Source organism: Lycorma delicatula, chromosome 7 (assembly GCF_047948215.1).
Source record: "Lycorma delicatula isolate Av1 chromosome 7, ASM4794821v1, whole genome shotgun sequence".
NCBI lineage: Eukaryota > Metazoa > Arthropoda > Insecta > Hemiptera > Fulgoridae > Lycorma > Lycorma delicatula.
The window spans coordinates 127,056,533-127,082,733 of NC_134461.1; the positions used below are offsets into that span (position 1 = coordinate 127,056,533).

At 29.6% G+C, this 26,201-nt stretch overlaps 1 protein-coding gene and 1 long non-coding RNA gene across 4 annotated transcripts in view; both read left to right on the top strand.

Moving 5' to 3' along the window:
- The first annotated feature begins 1,214 nt into the window (after nt 1-1,214).
- Nucleotides 1,215-17,132, top strand: LOC142327497 (uncharacterized). Of its 3 annotated transcripts, none has more exons than XM_075370619.1 (7): nt 1,215-1,383; nt 9,713-9,916; nt 11,056-11,160; nt 11,338-11,563; nt 13,220-13,434; nt 16,176-16,331; nt 16,994-17,132. In XM_075370619.1, the coding sequence occupies exons 2-6, from the start codon at nt 9,803-9,805 to the stop codon at nt 16,245-16,247; spliced, it is 732 nt and encodes a 243-aa protein (XP_075226734.1). In that variant the 5' UTR covers nt 1,215-1,383; nt 9,713-9,802; the 3' UTR covers nt 16,248-16,331; nt 16,994-17,132. The 3 variants fall into 3 exon arrangements, with proteins under 3 accessions (XP_075226734.1, XP_075226735.1, XP_075226733.1); XM_075370620.1 differs by lacking the exon at nt 1,215-1,383 and adding an exon at nt 6,883-7,073; XM_075370618.1 differs by lacking the exon at nt 1,215-1,383 and adding an exon at nt 6,883-7,063.
- Nucleotides 17,133-22,300: 5,168 nt separating this feature from the next.
- LOC142327498 (uncharacterized) overlaps nt 22,301-26,201 on the top strand; it is a 35,309-nt gene continuing 31,408 nt past the window's right edge. Inside the window, exons 1-2 of the long non-coding RNA XR_012757001.1 lie at nt 22,301-22,499; nt 25,533-25,711. This is a non-coding gene — a long non-coding RNA (uncharacterized LOC142327498). The remainder of the gene's footprint in view (nt 22,500-25,532; nt 25,712-26,201) is intronic.

Sequence of the window (26,201 nt, forward strand, 5' to 3'; positions counted from 1 at the left end):
ACATTAGGTATTGACAGGGGCAATGTTGCCAATTAACCTGATTTTTACTTCCGCCTTGTACCCTTGCCAGCCAACTTTGGCATCATATTATTCACTGCGTTGCGTTTTTCACTTATAACACATTTACATACAATAAACCTACCTAGCTATAACCGGTAAGATGAAAAAAAAAATTTTTAATTTTTACTGTAAAATTTTTTAATTTATTTTTTTAATTTTATTAACGAATTTTATTAGTGTTAAAACTAAAAAAATCATACTTAATAACTTTTTTATTTTAATTTTTACGTTTAATACAGTTAGTAAAATAATCACTGATTTTAAACATCCGACCTCTCGGTTAACCGAGAGGTCGGATGTTTACAGATTACATACAGATTACTGTTTATTAAAACGTCGATTATTCGGACCTCCATATCTCAAACATTATGTGACTTAAAAGCGGTGACAAATCTGAGAGAAAAATAATTATTAAAATGCTGAAAAAAATCGCGTTGAACGAAGACTCAGATTTGAACTTATTAAAAAAATTTACATTAGAAAAATTGAACTTTGTAGCGACCAAATTTACTTATTAGAGTCTAAATTTACTTATTTTTTTATAAGGATTATGCGTGCAATTAGTAACATCTCTATTGTTATTGACCTTATTTGTATTATAGATGTGCTGGGCTGTACTGTGAAATACGGTGGTCGACTTGATGAGGTAAATTTGGAAATAACTGTTTTATATCATAATCCCCTTATGTACTATTCATTAATATTTTTTTTATCATCTGTATTAAAACAAATGATCCTATTGTGTTTTTCTGATTAGTTACTAAAGTTACGGTCTAAGTGCAATTATAAAGTATGCGTGAGTAAATTATATTAGGTAAATTGAATATTAGTTAAAAAAAATAATTGAAAACCTTACTACCGTTTGGTTCCTTGGTTACGTTCCTTTGTTAACGTTTATATATGCACTAAAACGTATATATACGTTTTAAAATTTGGTTTCAATTATTTGCTATAATTATAAGTTATCAAATGTTTAAAAAAAATTAATATTAAATTAATATAACTGTAGATGTCGGTCGATCGCTTGTTATGCGAGATGAAACAGTGCAGCGTAGGTTTAGTGCACATTTTAGACGGTGTGCTATTTTCATAATTTTGCTATGACGGTTGAAGAATTTTTTTTTATCGCGAAGCTACGGTTGTTGCAGTGAAGGGGGAGACAGAGAAGTTACGTATGTGACGGTATGGAATCCAGCGGTCATCTCGGGTTGATTGCCAGTTCAGTTTGGATCCTCATGTCTGTGTTCACTCATCTTTAACTACTATTATTATTATATTTATACATTGCTTATTTTAAACATATGACCCTCGTTGTTGATCGAGGTAAGAATTTCTTATATATATTATTTTAATGTAGTTTAAAATAAATGTCATTATTTTTGTTTACCTGTTGTATCCAAACTTATCACGTAATGAATTTTAAAATACAATTTGCACTCTCTTATTTTTACAAAATAAATTAACTATTTCGTATAGCCAAACATTTCTAACATTGTTTTATAATACCGGCGAAATAATATCCCAAAAATAAACAAACAGAAACAAATTACGCGACTGGTTATAAATTTTAGGTTTTATAATTTTAGATAATTTTAACACCTTCCATACACAGACAAGTACGCCTTTGCCATCGATGAGGTGATATAAAATAATGCTTTTCTAACCTAGAAAAGTAATTTATTAAAAAAATGTCAAGTTCATGCTACTACAACGTTTTAATTAATCTGATCAGTAGACTACAATTTTTTTTAGATATTTTAATTTATTTTTTTATTTACAGAGATACTACTAAAAATAGCACAAATCAACCTTAATCAGACCAGACTGTTTATGTAACCTGACACAATACTTTAAAGGTAGAGAGGCAGCTAGTAAATAAATTTGTATATTTTATTAGTAATCCATGGCTAAATTCATTTTAGGCTAAATTTAGAGCTTGTACTGGATTAATTACACCTAACTGAGATATTACACCAAAATAGGTTAGTTATTCAAACATATTTTAGTCTTCTGACCCCAGATATTGAAGGTTGTACAATTCAATACTTAATTCATAATTAATACCAGGGAAAGGATATTGGAAATACTGCAGCAATTACAATTATTCAATTTATTAAATTGTTTCAATTTATTTTAATTCAATTATTAAATTTATTCATATTTAATTAATATCTTTATTATTATCAAAAACAATTGCTATACAAAGAGGGTACTTTCATTAACTTATTAATTGTGGAATAATTGAAGATTGATACTGTATAATTTAACATTTCTTCAGCTATCTAAAATTGTTTAAACCAGGTAGTGAACACAATCATGTTTTTGGTCTTTTAAGGTGGTTGAAACAACTTTTATCAAATTCTTTGGTTTCAACATATGTCTTCTACTCATTAACAATAAACAACAGAAATTAAATTTACAAATACCTTTTTATGATGAAATATTATTTTTGAGTTATAATATATTTACAATATAACAAATATTAATGTAAGGTTTTTATTGAATTTACCATTTTGTTTCATTGAATCATTTTCAACCGGTTATGAAGAATGATCGAAACATCAAAGAAAATAATATCATCAATATTGGTCTGCTTATTTATTTAGATAACAATAAAGAAAAAAACATTCTTTGGAAATAAAATATGGGCAAAGAACAGTTAATAATGAATTAAGTTTATAAGGTCAACGATTAAGTATAACCCTGTTCTACTATTCATTTATACACCAGTATGCCAAATAATTTATTAAAAGTTGAACATCATTTATTTTATGGGTTACAGAGCGATGACCTAACAACAAATATTTTAATGCATATAAGAGTTTGGTACTTAAATGTATTAACACCCCCGCAGCTACAGCTGCTGTTTAGGTTATGTTAACTTCATGTACTGACAAATCGTACATATATCAAAATAACCTAACAAAATATAACCTACGCTCGCTAACCTCTTATAATTAACATTAAATATGCATAATATATACTTTTTTTTTGTCTTCAGTCATTTGACTGATTTGATGCAGCTCTCCAAGATTCCCTACCTAGTGCTAGTCGTTTCATTTCAGTATACCCTCTATATCCTACATCCCTAACAATTTCTTTTACATATTCCAAACGTGGCCTGCCTACACAATTTTTCCCTTCTACCTGTCCTTCCAATATTAAAGCGACTATTCCAGGATGCCTTAGTATGTGGCCTATAAGTCTGTCTCTTCGTTTAACTTTATTTTTCCAAATGCTTCTTTCTTCATCTATTTGCCGCAATACATCTTCATTTGTCACTTTATCCACCCATATGATTTTTAACATTCTCCTATAGCACCGCTATATATTCCAGTCTACGTTATCGAATGCCTTTTCTAGGTCTATAAATGCCAAGTATGTTGGTTTGTTTTTCTTTAATCTTCCTTCTACTATTAATCTGAGGCCTAAAATTGCTTCCCTTGTCCCTATACTTTTCCTGAAACCAAATTGGTCTTCTAATACTTCCTCCACTCTCCTCTCAATTCTTCTGTATAGAATTCTAGTTAAGATTTTTGATGCATGACTAGTTAAACTAATTGTTCTGTATTCTTCACATTTATCTGCCCCTGCTTTCTTTGGTATCATTAGTATAACACTTTTTTTGAAGTCTGATGGAAATTCCCCTTTTTCATAAATATTACACACCAGTTTGTATAATCTATCAATCGCTTCCTCACCTGCACTGCACAGTAATTCTACAGGTATTCCGTCTATTCCAGGAGCCTTTCTGCCATTTAAATCTTTTAATGCTCTCTTAAATTCAGATCTCAGTATTGTTTCTCCCATTTCACCTTCCTCAACTTCCTCTTCTTCCTCTATAACACCATTTTCTAATTCATTTCCTTCGTATAACTCTTCAATATATTCCACCCATCTATCGACTTTACCTTTCGTATTATATATTGGTGTACCATCTTTGTTTAACACATTATTAGATTTTAATTTATGTACCCCAAAATTTTCCTTAACTTTCCTGTATGCTCCGTCTATTTTACCAATGTTCATTTCTCTTTCCACTTCTGAACACTTTTCTTTAATCCACTCTTCTTTCGCCAGTTTGCACTTCCTGTTTATAGCATTTCTTAATTGCCGATAGTTCCTTTTACTTTCTTCATCATTAGCATTCTTATATTTTCTACGTTCATCCATCAGCTGCAAAATATCGTCTGAAACCCAAGGTTTTCTACCAGTTCTCTTTATTCCGCCTAAGTTTGCTTCTGCTGATTTAAGAATTTCCTTTTTAACATTCTCCCATTCTTCTTCTACATTTTCTACCTTATCTTTTTTACTAAGACCTCTTGCGATGTCCTCCTCAAAAACCTACCTCCTCTTCCTCAAGCTTCTCTAAATTCCACCGATTCATCTGACACCTTTTCTTCAGGTTTTTAAACCCCAATCTACATTTCATTATCACCAAATTATGGTCGCTATCAATGTCTGCTCCAGGGTAAGTTTTGCAATCAACGAGTTGATTTCTAAATCTTTGCTTAACCATGATATAATCTATCTGATACCTTGCAGTATCGCCTGGATTTTTCCAATTGTATATTCTTCTATTATGATTTTTAAATTGGGTGTTGGCAATTACTAAATTATACTTCGTGCAAAACTCTATAAGTCGGTCCCCTTTTTCATTCCTTTTGCCCAGCCCGTATTCACCCACTATATTTCCTTCCTTGCCTTTTCCAATGCTTGCATTCCAATCTCCAACTCTCTCATTCCTTTTCAATTACTTCAGAAATTCATGCAATCTATTTGCATGTAATATTTCTGTTGGAAATTTAGTGTTGATCATCAACATGAATACTTAACCTTGCGTTGGAATCAACACATAGATCCACATTGTGCAAGTTATCCACAACGTAGCAGTGTTGATGATTTAAATTCTATTAATGGTCAGCTCTGAAGATCTATGCCTAAATTGTTTGTTGCCAGTTTCTGACAATTAATTGAATATTAAAAGTACTTCATGTGTAACAAAATATTAAAATAATTTTGTCAATTGATAATATACTTTATCATTGTGACTTAATTATTGTATTGTATGAATATTGTTTAAATTGTGATAAATGTTACATATTCATTATTAATGTAATATTTTGTATATTTATTACTCATATGCTCTTCTGGCATTCTACTCTAGACTAATTATTATATTAGGCTTACATGTACATTATAGTACTACACGCACATATGCTGACACATATAGCATGCACATGTATAAACACATACACACACACACACACATATATACATACACAGATATTGTGTGTATGTTAAATGTGTTAAGTCGCTAAAGGTGCAATAAGTCATCATTTTTACCTTCTATCCAATGGCACCATGGTTATTCAGACCATTGGACAAGTCTTCTGCATCATGAACACATTCAAAGAAATCCTAGTTGTATAGACAAGTACAAGTGCGCAAGTACATTTATATTTCCATATTATTATAACATTTAATTTTAATGTTGTAAAAAATGTAGCATGATTTTTTCGTCGGGCAGTATGTTCAGACTCAAGTATCAATTCTTAATTATAAAAATGTCTGCCTTCTTACTAAATTTGTATATTCAGCTAGCCTATTTTATTAGCTGATATTTTATATATTAATGCATCATTATCAAAATTTAGAGCTCTTACTCCCAACATACACACTCATTAACATATCTTTTTCAACAATGTAATATAAAATTTAAATGTTAATGTGTGATAATCGTAACTTGTTTTATTTACTACGAAATATGAACTGGCAAAGTTCTTTTTTTGTAGATTAATTACACCTGAGGTATTACACTGAAGCGGTTAGTTATTCGAACCGTATTTTGAAGTAAATAAGACTGTCTGATGTAGGCTTAATTTATTGTACATTCCGCACAGACTGGAGACTGTAACAGATCGTTTCCTGAAGAAGAGCTCGTTAATTTATTGCGTTCTTTTTTATGATTGAGATTTATGTAAACCGTCTGCGACATAGATGGAACTAATAATTTAATTGCAATGTAAGCGTAGTAAATTACTGATTATAAAAATAAACAGTAAAAAAATTAATATACTTGAAAAATATTGTATTTATAAATTTAAACAAAAGTGTGATATGATTAATCAACATAATCGTTTTTGAAGATGTAATTAAAGATATAGTGGGTTGAAGCAGTTTGCAAGTGTGGTAAGATATTGGGCAATGGGGCATTGTTATGAAGTTTGTGGTCAAGTAGTGTTTGTTTTTTTAAGCTTTTATTTCGTTTGTTATTGTTATTGGTTGATTTAAATCTAGAATTATGTGTACCTCTTGATGGTACGAGATCCCGCGTCGAATAATTCTATTAGTTTTTCTTTTAACGAGTTTCTGAAGTTCTTTGATATAAATAAGATAGTGTTCAAGGCAATTATAACAATATTATTTTATGAACGATTTTCTAGACGTCCAGTCATACGGATGTTGGCATTTTTCAAACAATATAAATCTCCTCTATATAATGTTATTATCATTATTCCTAAATATTTTATATGATTATTTGGGTTGTATTATCTGTTTTTTTTTTTGTTTTTTTATATATATATAATTCGGCAGCCTTTTTATTAAGCCCATCCAATATTTAAAAAAAAAAGTATTATATTAACTTTTAAAAACTAATAAATAGATTGACATAATAAACCATGTAAAAAATTTTTTATCCAATTAACACTTTAACAGAGCTACTGATCTGTAAGACCAGAGGTCTTATTTTTGCAGTAGTGGCAATCCTGTTTTGCTAAGATTGCCGCTTGGCGCAGTAGTTTCACAACCATCATAACCTTACCTAAGAATTTTTAGTTGTGATTAGTCGTTTATCAGTTACACATCGATTGTTAAAACTATACCAGCCTCCCATACCCGCTAGCTTCATTGAAGATTCAAAATCTCCATACAAAGAGAAATGAGAGCGATTCCAGACAACATGGTGGAAGCAACGATGCAAAATCTGAAAGATAAGAAAGTATGTAGAGGTCAGTAGAGAATATTTGTCTGATATGTTATTTAAAGATTGAAGTATTACCAATAAGCAGCATCATATTTGATCTAATTATCAGGTTCCTGTGTATTAGCTGTTTACAGTAAATGTAACTTTTGCTTAGTATTACAAAGCGTATGTTATTGGTGTAGGTAAATATTTGTATAGGATATTGAACTAAATATACTACGCCGATATGTTTTTTAAATGCAAAGTTTTTATTGTAGCTGATAATTGCTGTGAGCTTTTGGTGTTTGACATTAGGCTGTAGTTTATACAGTTGCAGAGTATACGTGATTCACTCCCCTACTTGAAAGTGAACAATTATCAAAATGCAAATGAAAATTTATGTTTTCTAGTTTTTTAATTAATATGATTTTGATTTTATAGAAAATTACATTTCTCAGTTCTTGTTAAATTTTCAGTTACTAGAGATTGAGGAGATAACTAATTTATTTTTTCATAAACCTGCTATGACAAAAATAATTCTGAAATTTATTTGATTGTCTGTACAAAATTTTAAATGATATAGGACATATTTGAACATAGAGGAATTTTATACAGTGTTCCAATTGTCAAATTGAGGTTTGTCTTAATTCTTGGCCAATTTTTGCTATTTCCACTGACCATAGAGACCACTAGCTCTCCAGGACACCAGGTTCATTGGGACATTTTCTTACTGGATGTAAAGTAAATTAGTTCTTAAAAAGATGTTAAAAGTAAATTTAAATTCTGTTGAATTTCAATTCACAGTAACATAAAACTGTGAATCTACATATCACTATGTACATAATAATAATTATTAACCTAAACAATATGAAAGTTTACTAATACTACAAATATCTTAACAAATAAAATTAACTAAATCTATTGTTAATTATACATAAAAAAATATACAAGTTGTTTTTTAAATCGCAATACTTCTTACCTTTTGTAATTGCAAACAAAACCAATTTTTATAATAATATTATAAAATGTTTTTAATAATGTACTTCAAAATATTTGTAGGCATTTTTATGGTTATTTTCAGTGACTGGTAATTTTGTTTTTTCCGTAGCAGTAGCATCAGTTGATATTGCTGTAAGAAGTGTGAGTTTTTTTTTTTAAATTAAGCAGATTTGATGAACACCTAAGTTCTCCTAACAAAAGAGTTAGCATTTGCCAACCATCTTGTATATACAAGTCACAAATTCACTATCTTTGACACCAGCTTTGATATTCTACACATATACAAATAAAACATTTTGCACAGTTCTGTACAAAAAGACTGAGTTTTTGTTTCCAGTGTTATTTTAGCAGTCAGAAATATACTGATTTTCGATTCAGAATGCATTACATATGTTCGATTAACGAGTAAACCCTATACAGAAGCATCAAGATTCAACTCACACTGTCTTACTGCATAAGCACGTATGAAAATACAGCACATAACAGTAATATACTTAAATAAAGAGACACAATTTAAATTCAACGCACTTGCATATGTGTCTGTCTACCTTGTTAATAAAAATTATCACCAGTCACAACAGTTGATACTGCAGTGAGAGTAGCATCACTGATCACTAGAGAAAGTCACAAAAACATAAATAAGTTTTAAAAAAATATGTTTGTTTGTCAATGCAAAAACACAGTTTTTTTGTTCTATTAAAATTTTGGTGATGTTGATGTGAAGTAGTTGAAAATTATGATTCTGTTTTTATTGTTTTATAAAATTGAAATTTTATTGTTTATTTTAATTTTATTTATATTAATATTAATTTTGTAATTAATATTATTAAGTTAATATTAATTTTTTCACAATATTTTTGAGTAGATGATTAGTTTCTTAGATTGCTTTTAGCTTTTAATCAAATTGTACTAATAGTTATGCCATGAAAAATCAACTCTGCTACAGTTTTCTTTTTAGTAAAAGAATTATTACAGCAAATTTAATATCTTCAAGTTCTTGGATAAAGTGAACATTATTCTTCTTTAATTGAAATTGAATTAAGTAATTTAAGATGTTGAACTACTCATTTCAGAATAATTAGACATCTTTCAAGTTTTATTACAAAAAATTTGCCTTCTTAGAGTGTAATCCCCATTAGTGTAATATAGCTTGTACTTTAGTGCTATGAATCTAAATCCTAATGCAAATGAAATGTTAGATATGTAATTGTATTGTGGGAACCAAATTAATACAGTTAGTTTCAAATAATGTAAAAATTGTGAAAATGAAAATTTGTTTATTTTTCCAGTAAAAATTTATAAATAATTTTCTCATAACATTACAGTTATGTAACAAAGTACAATAATTATGTGTGCAGTATTTGAATTTGAGAAAAATAATTTCAGTGCTTCAGTACTGATATAAAATAGATTGAGACTGGGATAGATTGATGAAGTTGGGTTGAACAGTATAAAAAATTGTCATTGAATAAAAGCTTTCTTTTTTGTACTGATACTAAAGTGAATTAAGATTTTATTGTGGTGTTGCTTTGAGTGTAATTTATGTCTGTTTTTATCTGATATTTCATGTTAGGCTTTCATATTTTTGTCATTTTATTGTCAAAATGACAAATATGATGAAGGTTTTCTTGATGTTTTTTTTATGAATTGAATAATTTACTTTGTATTTTAAATATTACTTTTTAGTTGGAGGATGATAGTGAACAAGATGTTACTTCACGGCCTGTCAGTATCGCAACAAACGTTTCAATTGAATTAGGTGGATATCAAGTTGCAATGGAAGAAGTATTAACGTGGTTATTAGAAGCTGAAGACAAACTTAGTTCAGAACATTCCTTACCACAAAATTTTTCTCTTGAAGATGTTAAAGATCAATTTCATTCCCATGAGGTTAGTTGATTTAGTAGTTAATTTTTATAATAGTATTAAAAAAGTGCTCTGTTGTCTTAAATGTCTAGCTACTTTGTTTTATTTTCTTGAAAATTAATTTTGACTTACTTTTTTTACTGGAAACTTTTTCCCTTGAAAATGAGTTTATTGATATCTACTTGTTAAAATTTTTTAATGTTTATGAATGATTCAAAAGAAAACATATATTAAAACGCCTTGATAGTACGCACGGTTCACTGTTTCACTTTGAGAGAAGAATTCAGAATGTACAATTCCATTAAAATCTAAATACAGAGACCATCAGTTTGACATTAGATCGATACTGACATGCTTTCTAGGGTGTGGTGATCCTTTGTCAATCCATTATGATTGAACTTTTGTCTCGATGTCGTAGCCATAAACACACCTTTCGTCTCCCATTATGTTCCTTTGCATGATTGTTCCATCATCATTGGCTTCTTCAAGAAGCAGCCAACAAACATCCACTCAATGTTCTTTCTGCCGTTTGGTCGGCAATTTGCACGCACCAGATTGTTGATTTTTTGAAACGAGCTTCTCTATAAGCTGTTTCAAAAGTTGAAACATTTCTGAGAAATTTTTTCCCAGTTTCTTGCAAAATTTTATGTTGTATCATTGCTCCTCAAAATCACACATTACAAAAATTGCTATTAACGCTTAAACATGTTGCGCTCAAATAACAATAACATGAAAACTAAACTAGATATCAACAATCCAAGAATATGCGATTACAGAGAAGGTTATGTGGTACATAATGCTGCTAACCACATCCCACTAAATATCTCCATTGATGCGCTATTAAAAATTTTTTCTGAATAGATCTTGTACATTCAGTGGTATGAATTGTGGATTTTGATTCAAACCTGAGATCTTGAACAACTGGAGAACTTTTTGATTGAGAATTATTAGCTACTCACTATCTTGAACAACTGGAGAACTTTTTGATTGAGAATTATTAGCTACTCACTATTTTTAACTACTAATAACAATGTTGGCAGTTTGTTATTTGAGTACTTTATCATTTGTACACAAGCAGTAAGTTTGTTGAGGTTGATAAAAAAGTTTTAGAAAAAAATTTCCATTGAACAGTATGTAGTGTAATTGTTTTATTATTTTTTCAGATAAAAAATTCTGGCTTTGAAATAAGTTTAACACCTTGTATTGGAGATAGTTCTAACAATGTTACTGGTGTTCCTGCTTGGGAAATTAATTCAGCAAGTCAAGAGGTAATCATAAATAAATATTTATCCAGATTAGTACATGATTATAAAAATGATATAAATCAGATGTTATGGAAATAGTAATCGATATTATTTAAAAATGTGTTTCCACTTTACTTATATTTGTATTTTTTGCATTTAAATCTATGTTATTTATGAATATTACATATTCTTTTATTTTAGGGTCATGGTAAAAGAAGATGTGTTGAAAAACAGGTTGAATTGGATGCAGGTTTAAGTGATTTAGAATCATGGTTAGAACATAATGAAAAGCTTATTCAGGAAACAAATGATCCACAAGATGTTGTCGTTTTACTGGAAGAAGCAAGAACTGACTGGAATGAACATAAACCCCATTTAGAATCAGTTTTAACATTGGGTAAACATTGTATTCAAGAGATAATTACTGGTCAGTATCTGATTAGTAAAATTTATAGTTTTATTTAAATTATTATTATTTACTTAATACTTGTAAGACAGATATCCCTCTGTAGTTAATAACATCTCGCTTATAATCTTTCTTGTAGAGTGAATGTATTAGAGCCACTTTCCAGTCTTCTGGGATCTTTTCTGTTTTCTCTTTATACTTGAAAAATTTGATAGAAATCTTTAGAGTTGTTTAGCATTTCCACAAGATGAGATTTTTCGAAAGCTTTTATACCTTGCTGTTTCTTTTCTTTGTTATTTGTACTGTTTATGATATTATTTTTTCCAGAAGATTTCCATTTTTTGAATGTTTCTCTAATGTAGCTTCATATTTTTCATTCTACCAATCTTTCTTTTTGATCTTTGCTAAACTAAAAGTTTTTAAGCAGTAATATTTATTTCTGTAGAATTTTTATTTCTTCTTGTAACTTTTCTATTGCATGGTTAGTCACAGTAATCCTATCTACATTATATCTTGCTAAGTTTTTGTAATTTTAGAAGGTAAATATATAATTTTAATTTTAGAAAAGCAATGATCAGAATTGAACTCTATTTATTATTTTAACATTCATAATCTCTTTAATATTTCTGTTGGAAATAGCTGCATGATCCAGCTGAAGTTCTTCTAAGTTAGGATTTGAAGTTCAATTTTAGCTTTCCATGGATGTGTTCTAAAGAATTTTGATATTATATTAAGCTGAAAAGATTTATAGAGATTAATAAACCTTGTAGCACTTTTGTTGGTTTTATTATGTCCTGGATATTCACCAAACTATATTTCTAAAATTTCTTTCTTTGCCTATTTGTGCAATGAAATCACTCGAGTGTTTTAATATTTAACTTCAGAAATTGAAACATTTCTTCTAAAAATCCAGAATTCTTCTACTTTTGATGGATTTTTTCTGTTTTCTTCATTTATGGGAGTGTGATGATTGATGAGGGTGTAATTTTTGTTTTTACATTTAATTGTAAGAAGAGAGCCTTTTAGAATTGAATTTGAATTCTAGTAAATTATCTAGTATTCTTGTTTATACAAAATGTGATGCCTAATAGTGGCATACTTTTCATAATTTTGATTGCAAATTTACCCTTAAAAGTTCTATAATTTTTCATAATCTAAAAACCTGGTTTCTGCTAAAATTTGGATCTCATTTCTGTCTAAAAATATTTCCACTTCTTTTTTATTTTCCAACTTTTAATAAGGAATTGGCATTTCCTGTACCAAAGAAGTATTTCTTTTTAAGCTTTAACCTTGGATGATTCTAAGGATGCTCTGACTCATCCTAATTGCAGATGTTGGAACACCCTACGTTCCAATGCATTACATGAAACAATGGTGGATTCCTTGAGTTACCACCTGGGGTAGTGGTTTTTTTTAATGCGCTTTCTATTTTGCAACTGAAATTGAAAGTTGTGAGAGGTAGGATTACAAGTTAAGATCAGATAGTTCAAAATTCTCCATGTTCGGTTTGGTTAGAAACTAGGTATAACCTATCCAGCAGCACCATGTGGAGGCAATCTGTCATCATTTGCCCTTATCAGAATCTATGAATAGGGCCTGCGCTAAATAATTTTCCCAGAATTGGAGATATCACTTAATTTTAATATATATATATATATATATATTCTTTTTTTACAGACGGCGGCTCTCCTGTTTTAGAAGAAAAAAAATTAAGTACTATAGAGAAAAGGTTTATTGAAATAGGTGAACAATTAGATAAAGAGTTATATTATGCTAAAAGGGCAATTGAAGTAAAACATCTCAATAAGGAACTAACCAGTTTAGATTTGTTATATTCTGGATTTAATAAATGGTTTACCAGCAGCCAGAATCATTCTCATGAACAATGTCGTGTAAGATATTTTATTTATTTTTTTGAATGTTAATATTAATTAGAAAGAAAAATTTTGAATTAGCTTTTTAATAAAAGATGTATTTGTATATGGTTTCGATATAACAGCATATGTTTTGATTTCATGTCAGTTAATAGTGTTAGTAAGGCTTAATGCAGATATGTAACTGCTGTAAATGACAAATGTGTAAGTATAAAGTTTGTAGCTTATTATAGTAAGTTTATTATATGACAGTTTTTTCATCAATTTTGTTATAAATTGGATTATGAGAAAGAGTTTATCAAATGCTATAATTGAACTTCTTGGGTAAGAATCAAAGGACTTCTGATCATGCAAAAAGATTAATGCCCTTATTATTTGATTAGTTGAAATTGATAGCAATTTCAACTTTCTTGAAATTGCTATCTGAATGACTTGACAATCTTTACAAACTGTTATTAAGAGTCAATAATTTACAATGAGCAAAAAGTAAATGAATGTCAAATACATCATGAGCACTGTATAAAAAAACACCCTTCTTATTTTCTGAATGTATGATATTTAGTTATACATGATACATTCTGTCCTTTTTGAGGCTCAGGTCATTTTTGAGATGACATTTTATAATCTGCAATTACATACACTATATATATATATATATATATATATATGCTTATATGCTATAGAGGAAGAGGGTTTTTGTTTGCTCAGGATAAATAAAAAAATTACTCCATGGAATTTTTACCCACATTTCTTGGCATAACTGAGAAGATTTTTAGTTATATTTCATCTCGAAAAAAGAAAATATATATATTGTTGTAATGGAGATTTGCTAGTTGAAGTACAAAATTTAATGACTTGAATTAATTAACTGTGAACTATGAGTCTCTATCACTGTGTGAGCTGGGTTTGAACGGAATGATTCAAATGAATAATATTATTCATAAATAATAATATATTATATAATAATAATATTATTCAAAAATAATAGAATTAAATTTACATTAAATAAAATATTAAGTAAATTAAAAAAGATTTCTGTTTAACAATAAACAGAACAGGGGGCTTCCCTTGGGGACTGCGTGTGAGGCTAGAGAGGTGAGGTATGCAAGCACCTCGTGTGAGGCTAGGCTAATCATCACTATCAACTGGTAACAAACTGGGTGCCCCTGGAGCACTGTTTTGGGAAGTGTAATGGGTTGTTCTTATAATATCTCTGCAAACAATTGCCTGATTTTCAAAATTCAGCAAGTATCATGTACACTGTTGATCTAACAGACCTTGAATTTTTTGTTGTTCAAAGATGTGCATACTTTAGTTACCATAGTTACTGTTATTCAATCTTTTTTAATTGTTTCATTTTCAAGTTTCTATAAAGCCTGAATACTATAATCATTATATATCAGTAATAATTCTCACAACCATGAGGATAACGTACAATGCAGGGATCCAGGGGGCGGAGCCCTCTGGGTAGATGGGAATGGCGAAAGTAAGCTGTGTGGGTGTCCAGGGTGCTGGTCCCCATGGCAAAGAAAATAAAGGAAAAATACTTTAATCATTTTTTCAGTCATTACAAAGTGTTACATCATCTGACTTCTCTTAAAAATGTATTACAGTAAGTATGTTTCTAAATTTGTCAAATTATTCCTTGGTTTTAAGGTAAATTTTCTATAAATATCTCATTTTTTAAAGATTTTATTTCTTTGATCTACAACTTGCTATAAAATGCTGATTTATTTAAATATACTGTCCACATTTAAATGCTTAGTTTTGGAAAATGCAAGAAAATGCAAAAATTATTTAATGAAAATTATTTTAAACTTTATTTAAAAATTCCCTCTTTCATATTGCATTGTTTTATTTTGCTTTTGACTAACAAAAATATTATTATTATATTTATTAAAACTGAAGTAACAAGTAAACGTTTGTTTACATTTTTCTAAGGTCTTGGTGAATATCAGGTTTTAAGTATAGCTGGGTTAATTTGTTACAAAAATGTGAAAAATTGAGTTAATCTTAATAGTTTCTGAAATTGGTTAGAAGAATGTTTAACGCAGAACTCATACAAAATGGTATTTAACGTTACATGCATTACTGGTAAAACTGCACAAAGCAAACTTTAAAGATAGCTTTTTATACACATACACATGTGGGCACTTCTTGAGAAAGTAAAATATATTTTTTTCTATGTAGATGGAATACATACATAAATTTACTCCACACCTTTAAAACATTTTTCATTATTACTTAATCCTTTTTATCTTTACGAATGTAGTCAGGAGTGAATGTATTATAGTATTTTTGTTAAATTTTGAGTGTAACTATGGTTATGAATTTCAGTTTTAAATTGTTTTATGAATTTAGTCATTAGGTTTTATTACCATGATAATATCTATCAAAGGTAGCTTAGATGTACTGAAAAGTAAGTCTTTTTATAGATTTTTCAAATTCTGTATTCTTTTTCTCAGTTTATTTGCTTCAATTTGTATTTCATGATAACTAAATTTTGATAATTTTCAATGTTAATATAAATTATTTTATGATTCATAATTTGGTTTTACAAACTGTTTAATCATTTGTCTTATGGTTTATTTACTTCAGTGTATGAATTTAAACCATATGTATAATTTTTTAATAAAGATTATAATGAAATTTTTTATAAAATTTTAAGATAAATGTGTTTGTTTATTTATGTAAATTTGTTTAACAAATTTGACTAGATTAATTTTGACTATCCATTTATCTCTTTCATTTTTTTTTAGGTGAAAGTTAAGTCAATGAAATCACACGAAGAAAGTTCTAAAATTAAGTCAGCATGCAAAACAGTTTTCTGAACTTCCTGATGCTACCCAAGATGAAAAAATTATGGAATCTGATATAAATGCATTCTTGGCTAAATGGACTGGATTAATGGATAAGTTAGTATTTTGCTCTTATCTAGTTGACTTTATTTTTGTTTTTATTGATATGAAGTTGCAGCATAAATTTGTTAAATATTCATTTTGTCATTTTCAATGTTGCAATGAAAAATAGTTTTCTGAATGTAAAGAATAATTGCTATTACTTAAAAGTTGACTAAGTTTTTCATAATGAAGATCTTTAATAACCATTGTTTCGAATTAAAAACCTTGAAATTTGAGGAAAAAATTATGACGTTAGAAACTTTGAATTGTGAAAAATATTTTTGTTAATTTTTCCATTAAATCATATGTGATGAGAGAAGACCAAATGTAAGACTTTTCTTTATTCATAATTCTCATTTTACTAATCTTGTGTAAACTTTCACAGTTATACTTCATTCCTTTGCATAGCAATCTGCCTTTGCATATCTGTTGATCAATTTTATTATTTTGTGTTTTTTTTTATAAAGAAAAAAAATTAAGACTGGAAGTCCCTGTTGACTTAAAAATTTTATTGATTCAATACAAATGAAATCAGTTTCACAGAGGACTTAAAAAATTAGTTAATAGATGTAAGAAAACAACTTCATAGTGCAGCTTAGTTATGTTCATCAACTATAAATACACAGTTTGGTCTTGGTGAGTATGAGTTATACTGATTTTCTATTTGTATGTTTCAGAATACTCTCTTTGCAGGCAGAATTAAGTAGTGAAAAATGCCTTTTGAGTAAATATTTAGAGAAGAAAAATGAATTAATGAAGTGGATTCACGGTGTAGAAGGTGAACTTTTATCAGAACATGTAGTGCTTGCTCCATTGAATTTAATGCAGCAACAGCTAACTAAGTTCAAAGTAAGTGAATTTCTATATAATAAAGTGTGAAAAGGGGGTTGTAATGTGATAGATGTAAAGAAGCTGCTTGAGGCTAATTATTGGTGTTGGGCTGACTTAATTGTTTGCTGTTATTGTTGCACTATATCCAATGCTGTTAATATTACTGCTGGGAAATGTTTCAGTGTGTCAATATTGGTTCTGTCACCAAATGGCAATTCAGTTTTAGCTGAAAATATTAATTGTTAGTAAATGGCAATATTTCTTTGTGCCCATTTTAGTAATTAACATTTAGTTATCAATGTTTGCCCATGAGTATTTATATAGAATTATACATTTCCCTGATTTTTTTTTTATCAGCTTGTAGTTAAATTCATCAGGTATATTCTCATTTATATTATAGCTATTCATAATCATTATCTGTTGTACTGCCTGTCAGCAGGTCTCTTTTGCCACTGCTGTCTCCATCCCATTTCTGTTCCAAGCCTTCTCCTTTGTCCCCTTGTAGTTTCTAAGCTTCACTTCATCTGTTAGTTTCATCCTTCTTCTTCCTTGCTTCATTTCTCTTTCTACTGATCCTTCCAATGCAGTTGCTCTTCTTCATTACTTCCTCATTCCTCATTTTATCCATCCATCTTACCTTCTCCATATCCATTTCTGAAAAATCTCAATCCAGAATTTTTCCTCACCATCCGTGCTTCATTTCATGCAACAGACCACTCCATACATAACAATTGACTAACCTTTTCCTCATACATAACAATTGACTAACCTCTTCCTCGTACATAACAATTGACTAACCTCTTCCTTAATTTTATGCCCAGACTTTAAATATATAGTAATTCCTCTTCTTACTGCTATTCTTCCTTTCATTCTTATTGCGCTCTTCCAATCCTCTGTCACTGTAGGCTCCAAATATTTGTAATTGTTTACTTTTTCTATTCTTTCTTCAGTTCCTTAACACTAAATTTTTAATATTTTTTAATATTCATTTTTATCCTTCTTCCAGTGCTGTTAATAATCTTTGTTTGTGCCATCAGCTAGAATTATCATAGCATCAGCAAACTGTGTTTAATTTATTTTTCTTTATCTTCTTCTAATGTATTCCTTATCATATCTTCAGTGTCAGGGAGAGTCATCTAGATCCATCCAGTAAGTTTTATTCTTACTTAAGTTCATAAAGCAGTTTATGTTAGTTATTTTTTATACAGCAGTTACTTTTATACAGATTTGAATATTGGATAGTGAATACTGGTGTTCTTTTGTGGTTGGGTTTCAATTTACCACATACCTCAGGAATGGTCTACCTCAGACCGTACAAGACTACTCTTCATTCATATTCATACATATCATCCTCATTCATCCTCTGAAGTAATACCTTACGGTGGTTCTGGAGGCTAAACAGAAAAAGAAAGAAAATCTTTATCTCTTTCCTCTTCAAAATATTTTCAAATATTTTGTATTTTGTTTTTATTTGCACGTGAGATATTGATATTATTGTTAACCTTGTATGTTATTTTAGATATATTCTCAATAAATATGATTTAAATGATATGCAATCATGCATTTTTTTAATTCAGGAATTAGAAAAATCTATTGAAGAAATGAAACCAAACTTCAATCATGTCAATACTGCTGGGCAACAGTTATTAGAGTCATCTCCAAATGAACACCTGCGGGAAGAGTTACAAGATCTCAATACCCGCTGGAGTGATATTCCAGTTATTTTAGAAGAACGATGAACAAAACTTCAGTCAGGTATTTTAAATTTATATAGTATAGATTGTACAATTTGTATACGTATTTCTGTTATTTTCTGTTCTAGATTAAATTTTTAACATTATTATAATCCAAATCTTTCGATTTAATTACACAATTTTTATGTAAAAACAGTTTCTGTATTAGAGGAGCTGCTAATATATGTGTAAAATAAGGTGTTCACTTCAAAACGTAGAATGCAAAGTGCCTAAGGAAACCAAGTTGTTCTCAGTCCCTAACTTTTTTATTGTTTATTAATGACCTGCCTGAAAATCTTGAGCGATTCCATTTTAACCATAACCATTTTCAGAAATGACACAGTTGTATTTATCTGAAGATAATTTTTTTTAAAATAATTAAAATTGTATGATAGCAGGTCAAAAAATTATTCACTGGATTAGTTGCAACCATCTAATTTTAAATATAGATAAATCCGTTGCATTGGCTTCTCAAATAGATGTAACATTTCTGATCATGTGGATACAATTTCCATTTATGATAACAGTTGTATTTCTGTTGCCCCATACAAAGTGAAAGCAACTGGTTTGCAGATGGCAAAATATTCTTTTGTCCTATCCATCAATCATCAGTAAAGATCACTGATTTCTTCAAAATGTTCTAGAAATTAAAGAAAAAGCTGAAGTAAATAAAAAGAATTGTGTAGTGGTTCTTATAAATAGTGCTGTTCTTGTTTGTAAATAAAAAAGAGGTTTTAAATCTATTAAAAAGGATAAAATACGACTGCAAAAAAAACAGGATGTCCTGCCAGTGCAGATCATTATACAACAGTTTAATGTAGAATTGTGGAGTCCCTAAAATTTTGGACCATTCCCATTAGATCCGTGAAGGCTTTATATCAGTATGACTGAGGCCAATTACTACACATCACAGGGTGAATGTTTTGAATAACATTATTAGGTTCAACTCCATTTTGAAGTAAGCAGCCACAGATAAAAACATTTTTCTGAGCTTTATCTGACTTTACAGTTGAGAGGGAATAAAACAGATTTTTACATTCAGTATAATTTATTTTTTCAAATTTTTTATATTTGTTTACTTATATATATATATATAGCTCATGACATTCCTAATAACGTAAGGATTCCAACACAGGGTCATACATCTAAATCGTTCTCTCATTTTGGTTAACATACATCCTAACATTCCATACATCCTGTATGAAAAACATTCATACATACATCCTAAATGTATTACATTCCTTTTTGGGCATTCATCTAAAAAAGGATGACAAAAACTGTTTGCAGAGTAATATTTATATAATTCTCTTCTTTTTTTTAAATTTATATAAAATATACTTTGACACAAGATAGTACTTACTGCACAATTACGGTTATCAATGAAGGTGAAAACAGTTTCAGGTACTATTGAATAAAATATTATTAACCAAAAAACACTATTAAATGCAAATTTGAGCATTGTTATTCAGAAAACTAATGGTTTTGTTTATTTATTCTATTATTTTTTAAATGAGATATAATTAAATATTACACTATGTTTTAATACAGTTATGTAAATATTTCCTTGGTAAAAATCTGATTATTGTGTTCAATTGTTTATTTCTTAATTTAAATAAATAAATTTTAATATAAATTCATTTTTGCTTTATCACTTCTGTTTAAATTCATGGTATCAATAATCAATATTTTTTTTTTTAGTTCATATATAATTTTTAGCATTTCTTTCCACTCATATATATACAAGGCACAGTTCAAAAGTAAGAGTTGATCAGTAACAAAATCAGAACAGTTGATAAAAAGAAAGTTTATTAATAGTTTTAAATAACTTATATATTTACTTTATTTACTACATAATCATAATTTCGTTTCAAACATTTTTGATGTCGTGTGAAACAAGCTTCTTCAAATCCACTGCAGAAAATTCTGCCACTTGGGATTGTAAACCACTTTTTCATTGAGATTTTCAACTCTTCACTTTCCTCGAATCATTGAGACTCAAGCTAGTTTTTGAGATGTAGGAAGAGATGGTAGTCAGTGGGTATGAGATCAAAAATCTCCCATCCGAATTTTGGAATTGTTTCTGTTTTGCATGTGGACGTATGTTAGTGTGAAAAACAGTTCTTGATCCCAGCATTGCTTGTTGTCGGTTTTGAATGGCACAGTTTAGGTAAACCCTGTTGTGCACATAGTTTACAATAGAGTGTCATTCTATTTACAATAGAGTGTCATTCACTATTCTCAACAATGTTGTCTTTGAAACTTTTGGAAATTCTAGAGAAAGATTGCTTAATTGCAAAGCAATGATTTTCTCTCACTTTTTCATTCACATGTTCAAAGAGATTTTCAGTATGAACGCTAGGCTTACGGTCTTCAATACAGCTTCAATTATCACTTCTCTGTTCATCGTGAACATTTGAACAGTCTTCCTTAAACAAAATAGTTATTTTATAATTCATTGCCTCCTACTTCTGAACTGTGCCTCGTATCTTAAAATCCTGTATAAAATCTTAACATTTAACTTAAAATATTTTTTTTTAGATATAGAAAAGTTAAATAATCTAATACATGAAAGACAGGATTTGGAAACATGGCTAAAAAATACTGAAGAATATTTACTTGTGGATAAGTCTTCAGTTGGAGATTTAAACTCATTACGAAATGAAATTACACAACTGGATGTAAGTATATTGTTCATCGAAAATGTATTTTGTTTTATATTGAAATTATTAGTTTATTGGTGTAAATATTTAAACATTTGTTGCAGTTATCTTTATTATGGGTGCTGCAACTAGGCTGAGGCAGTGAGCACAGTGCTTGCATGTTATTTAAAAATAACTCTAAAAAGAATGGAAAGAAGTATTGCAGAGATTTGCCTACCCTGGAACTTTTAAACTTAATCATTTGTGTGTTTACATTTAGTTAAAATTACTTACAAATAATGCAGAATATGTGTTAGATTATTCTTTTACTTTTACTAGAATTTTATGAAATTTAAAGAAAGCAAGTATGAAATAAAGAAGCAGATGTCCTATGGTTACTCAGATGATATCTGGGTAGTTCATGATTCTACATTCTCCCGTGACACCATAGATGACTCATGCAGTGGCTCACACATTTCCCATAGTACCTATTCAGGGAAGAAAAATTTAAAGATATTAAAAGAAGGATGATGTAGGAATAAGGCAATCAACCACAGAAGAGATGAGGAGTTGTATAATTTTGACTAGATCATCTCGTTATTAAATTTTTAAGTTCTTTATAATCGTATAATTTTTGGGTAAATAATACTGCAGGTGATCAATAAGTAATTAATATTATATATTTTTAATTTTTGATAAATTAATTATATAATTTAGTAAACATTATATAATAAAATAATATTCAATTAATAATATTGCAGGCTTTGTTAGCATAGGGAAATTCATTAGAACCTAGAGTTAAAAATATAGAAAATTTAACTCAGGAATTACTTCATTCTAGTCAGCAGATTGACAGTAACTTTTCTAAACAACTCCAAGATAAAGTAGCTAATATACAGCTAACTTGGAAGAATATTGTACAAAATGGTATACCTGAACGCAAAACAAAATTATTGCAATTAATCGATAAGACTCAAAAGGTAAATTCGTATTTTTATCAATCACACTTTATTAATGTCACCTAATAATTTTTTTAAACTTTTTTTAAATTTAAGTTTTCTGTTATATGTAGGTTACATATGCTAATTGATTGAAATACCACATTTTTTGTTTGAATTTGTTTTATTCTCTAATCTGTTGACCAAACAGTTATTGGCATTGGTTTGGTCATTTTGATCACTCTTCTATTATTATTTCTTTTAATTTCAAAGATGATCTGGCATAATGTCCAAAAAAAAAAATAAAAATGGATACTCAACCCAAAATGTTATTGCCAGTTTAAATCTGCCAGTCAATGTTTTATAATACTTAATAAAAATTGTAAGATAAAGGTATTGCTATTAGAACACTGTTACTTCAAACATCATTTAGCTATTGTGAATTACCATTACTTGCTACAATCATTTCATTATTAAACTACTATTATGTTACTGATGATGGGTACAAAAGTAATTCAAAACATTACATTATGAATAAATGTTATTATCATTATTATTAAATTGATAATTTTGTGTAATTTTCAGCTGGTTCAAATGAGCCCTACTTGTTACAAATATAAGAAGTAGAATTTGTTGAGTTTTTGTAAGTCTTATATATCTGCTGAGATTATAGTAACTAATCTTAATTTGAATGATGCAATTTTGGTTATAATAATTTATGCTAAGAAAAAACAGGTAGCTATTTTGGCTGTTATATATTAATTTAAAAAAAAATATTTTTAATTCTGTATTTTTAATTAATTTGTTATATAGTAACATTAACAACTAAAAAAAAAAAAAACAATGATGAATTAAGTTTAATATTATATATACCTCATTTTATTTAACACAATAATGATTTTGAGAGTACCTCACTGTCAGCTGTTTTTAACTTAATAATAATAGTCTTTTGCCCAAAGGCAGGTTTTCACATGGCCGTCCTACATTCTGCTCGATTCTATATCATCTGTTTCATTTTATAGTAACTTTTCCCTTTTATATTGTCTACCAGCTTCATTCGTTTCTGACCTTTTGCTTTCCTCCCCGTTACAAATCCCTCCAATGCCATCACCAACAGGCAGTCACGCCTCAGCCAATGTCCCAACCAACTGCATTTTCTCTTTTTATTATTTCAATAATCGCCCTCTCTTCTCCCACTCTATGAAGCACCTCCTCATTCCGAACTCTCTCCATCCAGCTGATCTTTTCCATTCTCCTCCAAACCCACATTTGAAAGGCCTCCAAATTCATGCCTTAATAATCATATTTCTGGTCTTTTATCTGCTTCATAAATCCTTCCACATATCGTTTCCATGTACCTAGAACCTTGTTCTTCCCATCAACCATCTCCCCGTCTTATGTTGCTATTTCTATTCTAGTTTTACTTTTTCCCTTTTTAAATATCAGTTCCATAATTGCTCTATACATCTCTTCAAACTTCCCTACCCTCTCCAATTTCTCAATATTTTCACACCTTTCCATCAACCATGCTTGCCGCACTCTTTCCATCTCTTTTTATTCATTATTTAGTTTCTTGTACATCTTCTTACCATCTTCTGTTCTGATATTCTTCCACTTTTCTCTCTCATCCATTTTATCCAGCATCACCTCAGTAACCCATTCTTTCTTTATCCTCCTAGTCTGCTTTTTACCCACAGCATCTTTGGTGGCGTTAGTTAGATCCTCCTTCATATATATCCATCTTGTGTTTGTGTATCCATCTTGGGTCTGTATCCTCTTCTCTTCTCTCTCTATTTACCAAATAATTCTCCTTTAGGCTTTCCTTCTTGTCTCCATCTTTCAGTACCTCCCTATTTAACCTTTGTTAAGTACCTTTCTTTTTCCCTTGTTCACTTTCTTCATCCTCATCTGTAACTCTCCCATCACAAGATTATGATTCGAATCTATATCTACACCTGGATATGCATATGAATTTTTTAATTAATTCCTATACCGGTTTTCTATCACAAAGTAATCTATCTGGTACTTCTCTCCATTTATTCTTGATGTCCATGTGTATCAGCATTTCTTATAGCATATTACCAGTTACTAAAGAGTTTTCCTTAGAGAAATCCACCAGTCTTGTCCCTCTTGCATTTCTTATATCCAACCAAAAGTCTCCCACAACATTTCCCTCTGATCTTTCCCCTACCACCGCATTCCAATCTCCCATCACTATAATGCAAGCTCCTCTCCTTTCCCCATCTTATCAGTTCCTGAATCTTATTATAGCTTGTATTATTTGCCCTTTAGTCTCAACACCAATATTCATCGACATATCTTACTCATCTACACAGCCTCTCATCTGTGGGCTCAGCAATTCCCACTCCATATTTACCACTGCTTTCTCTGTCTGAATAAAAAATGTTGTACCCTCCACTCTGTAACTCCTCCCCCCTTCCTTCCCATCTCACCTCACTTACAGCCAGCACATCCAACCTATTCTTTTCCATTTCTCTTTTTGCATTCTCTAGCTTTCCTGCTTTAAGTAACGTCAAAACATTTCACATTCCAATTCTAATTTTATTTGCATGTGACCTTGTTGTTTCGCCCTCCCTGGAGAACCGATTGAGGGGAAGCTTTAACTCCGGATTCTTTAACATTGAGGACCATCATGTGTGTTCCTGGGGAATAGTATAAGGTGGTAGTTACCCGTTGCTGTTCACCTAGGAGTATGGTTGCCCAACCATATTAGTAGGCAACCCCTAACATGAGGAACACGCCTTTTGCAGCCGCCCCTAACCTGGAGAACACACTGCCAGAGCAAATAGTAATCACTGGAAACCCTCACTATGTTTAGTCCATGGACCAACATGGTTTACCAGGGTGGCTGGCTACACCCATTTAGCCTTTTTGGAGCCAAAAGTGAGAATTGTGTGTATGTATATATATATATTTTTTTTTTAAAGCATAAGCAGCTGATGTTTAAATGACATAAGAAATATAAACTCACTCATTTATTCTGTTTTAGTGTTTAATATTAGTTATTTTATGTCTTCTTTCTTTGACAGTTAAATTAATTTAATGTTTTTTTAGGTTTTAGAAGATTTACCACAGTTTGAAGAATGGCTGTTAAATCTTGAGAAAAATAATTCACCAATTGAAATAAATACTCCATCTTCAGCTGAATTATAATCAGTTAAAAACAAAATTTCAAATGCTTAAAGAATCAGTTGATCAGATGAGTGATAAATTACGTAGTCTTAATCGAATAGGTATGTGTAATGGTTTTTGTGAAAAATTTAATATACTGAATATGTTTGATGCCATCTTATATAAAAATTGCTTTCTCTATCAAAGTATTGATGAGTACAAGGTAGGAACAAAAAATTTCTTAAACCATTTTGGGATATTGTTCTTAACTGGTTTGTCACTTGTCATCATATTATCGGCGTTCTTTTATCTTTTCCTTTTCAGAGAATTTTCTAAACAAGGAAACAAGTAAAGATCAACTGGTCTCAAATCAGGAGAGTGTGGTGAATGCTTGAGTTGTTACATGGTGTCTTGCAGTAGATATTCTTTGACAAGCATAAGTTGATATACGGATAAATGCATTTTCTTTCCAAATTATCCAATTTTTCATTTCCCATTTTTCAGATGCTACCTTCTTTCTGGAACCCATAAATGACGATGTAACTTTTCCCCTTTGCTCCTGTTCAAATGAAATTCTTTTTCCACTCTTTAATAATTGATTATTTATATACT

What these genes read in the sequence shown, in the direction of transcription:
- LOC142327497 (XM_075370618.1), top strand. Translation starts at nt 7,004, where the DNA reads ATGAGAGCGATTCCAGACAACATGGTGGAAGCAACGATGCAAAATCTG. An exon ending in AAAATCTGAAAGATAAGAAA is followed by an intron (nt 7,064 to 9,712) that starts GTATGTAGAGGT and finishes ATTACTTTTTAG; the next exon opens with TTGGAGGATGATAGTGAACA. An exon ending in TATTCAAGAGATAATTACTG is followed by an intron (nt 11,564 to 13,219) that starts GTCAGTATCTGA and finishes CTTTTTTTACAG; the next exon opens with ACGGCGGCTCTCCTGTTTTA.